General features: G+C 36.5%; 3 protein-coding genes across 7 annotated transcripts; 1 reads left to right on the plus strand and 2 right to left on the minus strand.

Annotated features, from left to right (window-relative positions):
• Window positions 1-1,274: 1,274 nt before the first annotated feature.
• Window positions 1,275-2,611, plus strand: Rpl40 (ribosomal protein L40). Its single transcript, XM_077420148.1, has 3 exons — window positions 1,275-1,436; window positions 1,852-2,051; window positions 2,323-2,611. The coding sequence occupies exons 2-3, from the start codon at window positions 1,862-1,864 to the stop codon at window positions 2,517-2,519; spliced, it is 387 nt and encodes a 128-aa protein (XP_077276274.1). The 5' UTR covers window positions 1,275-1,436; window positions 1,852-1,861; the 3' UTR covers window positions 2,520-2,611.
• Window positions 2,612-2,622: 11 nt separating this feature from the next.
• Window positions 2,623-8,095, minus strand: Fig4 (polyphosphoinositide phosphatase FIG4). 4 transcript variants are annotated; one of them, XM_077420141.1, is made up of 14 exons: window positions 7,849-8,095; window positions 7,546-7,771; window positions 6,966-7,130; window positions 5,920-6,298; window positions 5,567-5,813; window positions 5,289-5,484; window positions 4,999-5,197; window positions 4,349-4,930; window positions 4,163-4,275; window positions 3,843-4,083; window positions 3,545-3,760; window positions 3,266-3,439; window positions 3,020-3,185; window positions 2,623-2,950 (listed from the first exon to the last, which is right to left on the minus strand). In XM_077420141.1, exons 1-14 carry the CDS (start codon window positions 7,930-7,932, stop codon window positions 2,855-2,857), a joined length of 3,084 nt encoding a protein of 1,027 aa, XP_077276267.1. In that variant the 5' UTR covers window positions 7,933-8,095; the 3' UTR covers window positions 2,623-2,854. The 4 variants fall into 4 exon arrangements, with proteins under 4 accessions (XP_077276267.1, XP_077276266.1, XP_077276268.1 ...); XM_077420140.1 differs by having other exon boundaries at window positions 3,257-3,439; XM_077420142.1 differs by lacking the exon at window positions 6,966-7,130 and having other exon boundaries at window positions 2,624-2,950; window positions 3,257-3,439.
• A 142-nt stretch (window positions 8,096-8,237) lies between these two features.
• LOC143905041 (uncharacterized) lies at window positions 8,238-9,546 on the minus strand. 2 transcript variants are annotated; one of them, XM_077420149.1, is made up of 3 exons: window positions 9,363-9,546; window positions 8,583-8,732; window positions 8,238-8,503 (listed from the first exon to the last, which is right to left on the minus strand). In XM_077420149.1, exons 1-3 carry the CDS (start codon window positions 9,435-9,437, stop codon window positions 8,366-8,368), a joined length of 363 nt encoding a protein of 120 aa, XP_077276275.1. In that variant the 5' UTR covers window positions 9,438-9,546; the 3' UTR covers window positions 8,238-8,365. The 2 variants fall into 2 exon arrangements, with proteins under 2 accessions (XP_077276275.1, XP_077276276.1); XM_077420150.1 differs by having other exon boundaries at window positions 8,583-8,714; window positions 9,363-9,543.
• Between the last annotated feature and the right edge of the window lie 732 nt (window positions 9,547-10,278).

Consider the following 10,278-nt stretch of genomic DNA (forward strand, 5'->3'; position numbering starts at 1 on the left):
AAAAAAGTATACACATATACATATATTATTAATTAATTAATTAAAAGTAATATATTAATATTTTCCTATAATAATCGTAATAATTGAAAAATTTGTTTGTAAAAAATGAATTTTTAAGGAAAAATCGAACCTTTCTCTTCCGTGTTATTAGCTGTTTCCGTGGACCGGGCGTCTAGCGATAGTCACTGCGTAATAATTACCCCCTTGGAATGGCTTTGTAACGGCGCATAATGGCAGCTTCATGCATCGCGTTCGATCCGCGCGTCGACGGATGCCACGACACTTTTCTACGTGATAATCGAGCGCACGCGAATTTCCTGCGAACGCAAGAAACACGAATTACGATTCGTTTGTGACTCATTGTATAACGCGTTCCAAAGTGACCAAATGCGCTATTCGGAATTCTTTCGAGAAGAGACGCCCACACACACACACACACACACACATACGATTTCCGAAGAATTCGACGTCGGCGAAACGTGAATAACTGAGAAGCGTTCAAAAAGCAAAGGAAGCGGGCCGACCAATCGCAGCCGGGACGCCCGGGGCAGCAATTCCTCGCGTGTCGCGATTGGTCGACTCGTTTGACTGCGCGAATCAGATCGGGAACTTCTGTATCTGCGTCACCGATCTAATCGCCGTGTCTATTATCTTGCGTACAGAATTCGAGAAGCTTTAGCGAACGTTAAAAATGATCGAATCAACAATTCGTTTAATACGCATACGTAATTTTCCAAAATCGTGGTCGTGGATGATATATCTATCTGTTCTTTTTCGAAGAACTTTTCGAATTGGTGCACACTGGTGCAATAAGTTAGATAACTTATTGCACCAGTGTGCACCAGTTCAGGAAGTTGTTCGAAGAAGAACAGACGGAGTAGTAGTGTTGAAAAGCTTGAGAAGCAGCGAATTCTAACCACAGTAATTACTTGAACGGAAACATTAATTTGAAATTTACGTGTTTAGCATCGTTTGTTAATGATCGCTTGCCATTTAAATGACACAAGTCGACAGTTCTTTCTACAAATTTTTACTTATTGAATGTCAAGAAAGATAGAACAATGTATATTTTGTGTCATTAAATGGAAATAGGAAATATATTCTATTCTACGTGTTTGAGCAAACGGCAAACCTAATGTTCCAGAAGTCACAGCCTATTAATATTTCGTCTCGTTGACGTACTCAAATCAAATCGACACTATCGACAGCATTGATCGCTGCGAACTGCGCAGGTCGTGGACGATGGACGGATCACGATATTCACGATGATGCTTTCCAATTTCCAAACGACACACAAGTCGACAAACTCCCAATCTCGCTCGGCAAGATGTCGCGCGAGTCGTATTTCCGCTTTGTCGACGGAAGTGACGGCGCGGGGCCACGCTCGAGCTCGAGTTCTTTTAGGTTGGTTTCGATAGCAGCGCGTTGTCGGAACGGTAAGCGCGACACTTATTTCCGAATCTTCCCTCGTAACTGCACATATTCATTTATTTCAATCTCGTGATAAGCTCAATTACTTTTGCTATACTCGCTTTTTGCAAAAAAAAAAAAATCCGGGTAATTATTGAACACAGGTGGCCTGTGTGGAATCTGAAAAACAAACGCTACGCGACGCGTGACGACACTGCGTTGTCAACGTTGAAGTCTCTTGGATCATTCTAAATTTCAGTGTTTGTTTCTCGCACGATCCAATTTACTCCCGATAGAAATTTCAAACCGAAAACGATTCCGATCACGTCTCGCAGCACTCTCGGATAGTCGTCGAACGAGGTTGCCCTCAGCATCGCGTGCACGCGTGATATTTAATCGTGAACGAAAGCTTACGGCTCTCTCGATTCTGTTGCAATTCAGGTAAACCGCCATGCAGATCTTCGTGAAGACCCTCACGGGTAAGACCATCACCCTCGAGGTCGAAGCCTCCGATACCATCGAGAATGTCAAGGCCAAGATCCAGGACAAGGAGGGAATTCCGCCGGATCAGCAGCGACTCATCTTCGCTGGCAAACAGCTGGAGGATGGGCGCACTCTCTCCGATTACAACATCCAAAAAGGTGCGAACATATGTAACGTTAAATTAAATTTGTTGATCTTTATCAGGGATGCATTCAGAAACCGAGCGCTGTAAAGCAAATGTTGCGTGCGCTATAGATTTTCAGCACTCGGGTGATGTTTCTGAACGCAGCCCAAGTTATCGTGAGAGTAAAAGCTAAATTTTATAGTCGTCTCAAATACGGCATCAAGTTTTGAAAAATTTGAAAAAATATAAATGGAGGACTCATTTTGGACGTACATGAGAATGTATCTTTCTCTTTTCTCTTGTAGAATCGACCCTTCATCTGGTACTTCGTCTCCGAGGAGGCGTCATTGAACCCACGCTGCGTATACTTGCGCAAAAATACAACTGTGACAAAATGATCTGTCGCAAGTGTTACGCTCGTCTTCATCCACGAGCGACTAATTGCCGTAAGAAGAAGTGTGGCCACACGAATAATATCCGACCGAAGAAGAAGCTGAAGTAGACTAAATATTCAATTCCATTTTCTGTGTTACGGAAATGGAGATGTATATTTCTTATATATGGCATCAAAATAAATTACAACTGGTAAACTGATCTTTCGCAACTTTATTCTTCTTGAATGTTTAATAAAATAAAACTTCTACAAAATTCTTAGAATATAGAATATTCTTAGGTATAGTATAAGCATATAATTGCATATAATGAGCATTAATCTAAGTTATTAACAATTGCATATACAAAATTGACACTAAGCTAACATAACATTAACAATATTTAGTATTTACAATATGATATGTACAATAAGTTCCATTTATAAAACGTGGAATTAATTTTGTCTTATCCAGAGCATGCTGGTTTCATGAGCAGTTTATACTGACTAGCGTAAGCCTCATATAAATTCATATCGTTTGGATTTGGTGTCATGCCACCTACCTGTAAAAATATTCATGAATATATACAAAGTTATACAATATTTTAATTATATGCAACACATTTACGTACTATGGCTCTTTTCACATATTGCTCGTATATGCTTATGCTTGCGTCTTTAACGCTAGGTAGCGAAATTACAGGAGCTGTAGATTCATGAAATGCTTGTTGAATTAATTTTGAACGCAATTTAGTATGATCTATGAGATATGTTGCATTGCGCCCTATTAGAACAAATCTGAAAGAAGGAAAATATTGAAATATATAAAAAAAATTTTATATTTATAAAAAAGACAATGATTATATTACTTTTTATACAGAATAATATCATTCCGTTTTGGATATTCTGGTTCTGTGCCATATACTTCTTTCATGGAAGGAAACAATGATTCGAATGATATTAATTCCGAACTGTCCTTAGACGTTATTAATTGAGAATCGTCCATTTGTTGATGGCTTTCATCTTCATCCGAACTTGAATCCTCGCTTGAGCTGCAACATATAATCGATAATATTAATTAAAGTTAATTATAAATATAAATTTCTGTTTATAATTAACTTCAAAGAATAAGATTGATAATTAAATGTCATATGTACCTCGCGCTGGACGTTGTACTACTCGTACTGCTCTGACCAGTCATAGATGGATTTTTCATATTTAAATTTTTACTACCTGCTTCCTCTCTCCGTCTACCTGGTCGTACACGAACAGCAAATGGACTGTAGCAGGTGGTAAAGTGTGGCATAAAATCTCTAACGGAGTGGCTTATTTTATATGCATATACCTCAGATAGTAAAGACAATTCATACGGCCTAAAATATTTGTGGCATTTTTCGTAAAACAAGTTGATGACGTGAATAATAATATGTATAATTATGAAATAAGTGACACTACCTATGATAATCATAATAAACGTCGATCATTTCTTCTATTGAATTTTGCACTTGTATCATTTCTGAACAGGATTTGGTTACTTCGTCAAGTGCATAAGGAAGACATTTCAATACACTTTTATCCCACCATTGCGTCAGAAGTCTTCTTTTACGCGAGTAGTGACAAGCAGGCAGGTGATGGAGATAATAATCCGTTAGTATTTCCCATATTGGAGGCTTACCTTCTTCAGGTATGAACAATCCTAAGATATACGCACATTAATTAAGCGATAATTATAGATTGTTTTGTAAAGATTAGACAGATACATGTTGTTTATTTACCCAGAAATAAATTAATCGTGTGCTGTTTTTCTTGGTCACTAAACGTATTGCTGTAATATCTGCTTAAAGTTTGCATAATATCGTTGCCCTGACTTGTCCATGGAGCAGTTTTTCTAAATGACAATAGTTTCGTACAATCAAAGTTATATTATTGCCACGTTTAAATGTAATAACGTTCTCATCTACCTATATGTCTTAATTCTGTGAACTAGTTGCGAACCACCATATTGCAAGGCTAAAGTATCCCCATGATCCTCGTACAATTCTTCTAACATCCTCACGCAATCAGAATCAAATTCGAGTTTAGGAGATTCTAGTACACCCAAAGCACACAACTGAAACCCTAAAGCACATTTTCCTATTGCAAACTGAGCTGTATTAGTTCGATCTAAACAATCTACACAATTTGTTCTGATGATTCCAGTTTGCACAGTTCCTCTCTTAGCAAAACATTCCCTCACTTTGTTTTCGATTTGATTTAATTCATTTGTTTTATTGATTTCTGTATTTGAATCGGAACCATGTATGGAATTTGTTTGCCTGTTATAATCCATTTTAATTGAAGTATTAAAAGAGCTTTTGGTGTCGTTTAAATTAGATGATAAAGTCGAGCTTGAATTTGTCTTGTGAAGTTTTTTCGTATTATTGTTTTGTGGTGAGAATAGATTTCTCTGATTGTAATAAGGATTTTGTGACTGATAAATACCAGTCTTTAATACAGCATTGTAAGCAATGTTTGCTAATCGTCCCATAACGTTCACCTTTTTTCTGTAAAAAAGACAAAAAATTAGAACAAAATTGTCATTTCATATATTTCAATGTTAATATAAACTTACCTTTTACTCATACGTGCCATATCAAAGCTTATATATTGAATGTGATGCTCCGGAGGTAGGAATTGATTCAAATATTTCACAGCCATACTTAATTCTTCGCTTAATGTACTTTCATGTTTCTTTTTCTCCCGTTTTTTTACTAAATTTAATATAATTATTGGTGATCCATATCTTTTCAACAGTTGATTAAAATGGGCTCCTTAAAATATTTTAAATGGATAAGAATTATATATATATATGTATCTTACAATCAGAATAAAATCAATTTGTTAATATTTGTATATCAATACCTGCTGTTTCTACATAAGGATCGGACAAATCACAAATTATAGTCGGTTTTGGGACCATTTTACTAACATCCTGACTCCAATGAGCGGGCACTGATCCGCGCATTTGTACAAAAGAACTGAAACGTCCTTTACTTGAAGAACTTACGCCAGAATCATGAACGATTTGTTCTGTTTCTACTTCGTTCGCGACATCTCCCTATATTCATATAATCATTGATTAGTTCAAATATCTACGCGAGAAATATTATAAATACAATTATAAATGCATCTGGACATACGTCGAAATTTGCACCGCGTTTCAAAAAACGTGTTCCCGCATATTTGTTACTTCTTCGGGCAATAACGGTGACATACATAGATCTTCCAAAAATGCTCACATTTGACTGACCAATAAAACCGTGTATCACATACAATATCCATTCAGGATGCAAATCTTTTTCTACAGGCTTCAAAAGGTGAGAATTCCACACAAAACGACGTTGTGGATTGCTACGTATACCGTAATCCATATATTTCTCACCTTTACTGTAAATAAAAAAATTTCATAATATTATTAAATATATATACTTTCAAGTTTCCTTAATTAAGTTATATACATAAAGAGACATAAACTCAGCGTCAAGATACGTACCATTCATTCTGCCAATCTTTTCTAAATGCCCACATGTTAAAAAAATCTTCAGATTCATCTGATTCTTCAGATTCCTTTTGGCTTGCAGACATATCAGCGGGAACATCAGATTTAATACACGTCGGCGGTGCCATGTTACTTTGAAAAGTATGTGATATATCGTATGAATAACTGAAGTAGAAGTTACTGCTGAGATCGATACTTTGAAACATCTTTACGTATCTCTGTTCGTCAGGATGGAAGATTCGTATAATGTCATTTGGTATGTATATCATTGACGTATCTTCTATTTTATATATCGTATGATGACCAATAACTGCAACTCGGCGACGTTTCGTAACTAGGATTATGTAATATCCCTCCAAAAAACGTATAAACCCTGCAGCAAATATTCTTTTCTAAAACATGTCTACAACTTATCACTATTATTTTATTGTTAATTATATATTATATTACAAGATATACTTTATATTTTCACTATGTTTCTAAATAATTGTAAAAAAAAGTTGGACATTGATAACTTGCATATTTTATACACAATCCTAAGCACTACTAATTTTTTTAAATACATAGCGTCCGTTGTGTTTCTGCGTGGTATGTAATATCCATGCATTTAGTCTAATCACATCACACATATGTAAGAAATATAATATATATCTATATAAAAGAAAATATCACCATGCATGAGGGAGGATATGTACATACCATGATATACCATGATGTCTGATTGCGAATATTAATTCTGTTAATCATACAGTGTTTATTATTCTGATCGATTGCGTATTGGCCTATCAAATATCGATTTATTAACTGAATAACTCTGTATAATATTATCTACCAATATTTTGTCACATAGTCTTCTAAAACTAATGCTCAAAATATCTACCAATTGAAATTTCACCTATTATTTCTATACTTAACAAGCAACTAACGTACCCCCTTATACCTAAAGCTAATTTTCTCTTTATGTAACAAAGTTATTCCGTTTGCGATAATTATATACGTCTACCTTTGGCTTTGTCAATAAAAAGCTCGTTATGCCTTACCAAGGAGAGCAAAAGCTGGCACTAGCCTGGGGAAAGTGTCTCTCTGCCACATACTCTTCCAGGTGAATTTAGTTTGTGTCGGTTTGTGCGGTGGTTTTTGTAATTCTTGTTGCTCAGGCTCCTCTGATATACCCGAACTAGGTGCAGGTTCGTTACTATTGTTGCCTTTATTAGCAAGCAAATGTATGTAAGCTAAGTTTCGTATAACGCAATTAAAAATAATTCCGATGAGATGCTTTTAGTATCTGATATGGTAGTATAAATGATATTAGTGATAGAGTAACAAGTCTTACGTATATGATATATGTAGGAAAGTTAAATATTATACCATGGACGAGAGAAGCTTGAAACACTGAGGAGCCTAAGCTTCAACATCTTTGTCAAGTAATATAGAATAATAGAAAGAAAAAGAATAGAGTGCGCATGCCATAGATAACCGTTTAAATAAAAATATGTACGACTACATAAGTAACTCTATGTTTAATACATATATACTGCGAAAGCTTATGGGTGCTGTATACTAATAATTCCATGTTTATCAATGTGCGTCGCTGGAAAACACGTGGCGTAATGACCTTACCAACAATCCCAAAAGCAGATACGACACGTGCAACACCACCCACGTTATTACGCTGTCCCGCACGTGTCCGGTTACCCATATCGATCATGTTGACGAGATCTTTTATCTCGTCCTGAGTGTACTCCCTCTTGTCGTCCACCACAACCAACTCCCGCGGTTCCATCCGGTCGATTTTCAAAACTCGGAAACGCGTCAATGTATTGTTGGATCCCATTAGATAGAATCGCTGTAAAAGCGTAAATACGGTGACGAATGGTCTTGGAGTAAATCAGAAAGAAGTTAGAACGCGCGCGTCAAACTCACGGATTTCGTCTCGTACAGCGCAATTTTCTGTATGGAGGAAATAATCGGATGGAACACCATAGTTGGTTCGCTTTGTTCCTCCATGGCGCGACGTAGAGCGATTATTACGATTTTATACTAAATTGTGAGACACACGACGCGCGGACTGACTTTAACGAGCTGTAAACCCTAATATGCCTCATTTATGTCTCTGCTAGCAGACGATACACGATACACATGGAAACATAACCTTTACGATTTGTCGAGAGGGCGTTAGTCGCGTTCAAGCCTTCAAGCTGCGCAAATTCAATGTTTGCACATATCAAAACCCAAGTTTCCTCTTACACAAAATTTACTCGTAGTCTCGCACGCTCGGAAAGGTGATAGGGGTATATTAATTTAAAAAAAAATGCATTTTTTAAATTTGATATAATTACTTTTCCTTACTTTCCAGTATTAACATTTGTAACGTCAATACAGAATCGTAATACCAGAAGTCTATACAATTTGTTACCTACATAACATCCACTTATTCTATTTAGATAATATTCAAGCATTCCTTTGCGATAAACACGAGTGATTGTAGCGTACAAACACCGACGTATGCAACGGTGAATGCGAATAGTATCTTATCCTTTTTGCCACCAGCCAAGTATACCGGCTTGTCTAGCGCAGCCTGCAAGCAAGAGAAAATGTAAAGGAAATCTGCGTTCGAAATTTAATTGCAGCTGAAAATTATCGTTACGTATACTTGCCTGGAAGTGCTTGTACTTTGCCCACAATTTCGGATCAAGGGTGGGTGGTTTGTCGGTGCAATAGCTCGCCTTGGGCGTAGCCGTCACCGGTTTGGTTTTGATGCTGTCGTAAATCACTACTGGCTCCGACTTCTGTAAAGGAAGAGGAGACTGAAACAATATAAAAAACTTATTGCTCACTGCATAAGCATATGCATTGAGTAAAACTATCAATATATTACATCTAAGATCATTCGTCATTCATTCATTCGTTCAATCAATCTATCTCTCTCTGTATCTAGTATATAGATAAAAATATATTTATAGAATATATAGACCAAACTCTCTCTCTCTCTCTCTCTCTCTCTCTCTCTCTCTCTCTCTCTCTCTCTCTGTCTATATGTGCCAATCGCTCAGTTTCCAAAATATTAACAATTACAATTAACGTGTGATAGACTGACTTGAGGTGTGCACCTTATCCATTATACTGATCGACATAATTATAGCATATTGTGTCATAAGAGGATCTGATAAAGATGTTACATGAACGCAGATACTCGACATGGCCGAATTGTTCCTTTACGTTCTACATTCGATAATCAGACCTGGTAACAAATAATTGACGGTCGATCTCGAGCGCGTGGCCAGCACTCGGGGGGGAAAAAAGGTACGAGGCACCTGTGATTCCATGGAAATAATGTGAAATGCCGATCAGCGATATCCTTGGCCGGAGACGTGCCGAGACCGAGCAGTCAGAAATTTTGACGTGCGAAACACGGACCGCACATATCCTCCACTTACGATGGGGTAGAGCGGCTGAAGATTGGTGGACGGCTTCAGCCTGCCGGTGAACGAGTTGAATTGGTAAAACGGCATTTTTCGCAGTTGCGCAACTGACGATCACTGACGATCACGACGAATTATGAACCTCCGCGCGATCACGATCCACGGAGTTTTCTCGGCCATAAACTCTGCCGCCGCAAGTGACGCAGCTGACTCAGCTGACTAGAGACTAGAAACTCTCTGAGCAACTTCTGATTGGTGGCTTCACCATTTTCCTTCAATTCGCGCCAGTTTTCTGAAATTTCCATTTTTATCAAACATAATAAATTAGCATTTTAAAAAACTTTTTAAAATTTAATTCTTATTATTATTATTATTTAATTTGTCTAAATATTATCAAATGATACAGTTTCTCTATAATAATTTCTTATATGCAGAAAAAAGAAAAAATTTTTCCACATAAATATGATTAATTCCATATAAATAATAAATAATTTCCATGTACAGTCCCTGGTCATATTATTAGACGCACCTCAATCTTTTAATAGATTTCAGATTGGAAGGAGAAAAAAAGTTGCTAATTTTATATTTTATGCATGCCTAAAAAACTTAATATCTTTGAACAATGGGGTGAATATTAAAACACTCAGATTTGATAATCAATATAATTATGTATTTATTTATTTTTATCAGTTATTTAAGCAGTCAAAAAATACACATGTTTTGAATATTTACTATTTAGTTACTGTTAGCCAACAAGGAGTATATCACAGACAGATAAAACTAAATTTCAATAACACACTTTTAAAACACATCTGCTTTCATTATTATGAACAATATGTGACTGGCGCAGAGTCATACTTGTTTACTATCGTTGTTACGTTCAAGTAAAATACATCATAAAATGACTTCTACAGAACAAGGTCCTTAGCAT

Source organism: Temnothorax americanus, unplaced genomic scaffold, assembly GCF_048541705.1.
Source record: "Temnothorax americanus isolate GAGA-0224 unplaced genomic scaffold, ASM4854170v1 Scaffold6, whole genome shotgun sequence".
NCBI classification, from domain to species: domain Eukaryota; kingdom Metazoa; phylum Arthropoda; class Insecta; order Hymenoptera; family Formicidae; genus Temnothorax; species Temnothorax americanus.

Bases quoted from the DNA above. Each gene is read 5' to 3' on its own strand.
- Rpl40 (XM_077420148.1), top strand. From the start codon at position 1,862: ATGCAGATCTTCGTGAAGACCCTCACGGGTAAGACCATCACCCTCGAG. The intron at 2,052-2,322 runs GTGCGAACATAT...TTTCTCTTGTAG, and splicing joins CGATTACAACATCCAAAAAG to AATCGACCCTTCATCTGGTA.
- Fig4 (XM_077420140.1), bottom strand. From the start codon at position 7,932: ATGGAGGAACAAAGCGAACCAACTATGGTGTTCCATCCGATTATTTCC. The intron at 5,198-5,288 runs GTATTGATATAC...AAATATTTTAAG, and splicing joins TCCTTATGTAGAAACAGCAG to GAGCCCATTTTAATCAACTG. The intron at 4,931-4,998 runs GTAAGTTTATAT...TCTTTTTTACAG, and splicing joins ATGGCACGTATGAGTAAAAG to AAAAAAGGTGAACGTTATGG.
- LOC143905041 (XM_077420149.1), bottom strand. From the start codon at position 9,437: ATGCCGTTTTACCAATTCAACTCGTTCACCGGCAGGCTGAAGCCGTCC. The intron at 8,733-9,362 runs GTAAGTGGAGGA...ATATTGTTTCAG, and splicing joins TTCAGCCGCTCTACCCCATC to TCTCCTCTTCCTTTACAGAA. The intron at 8,504-8,582 runs GCAAGTATACGT...TCTTGCTTGCAG, and splicing joins CAAAGTACAAGCACTTCCAG to GCTGCGCTAGACAAGCCGGT.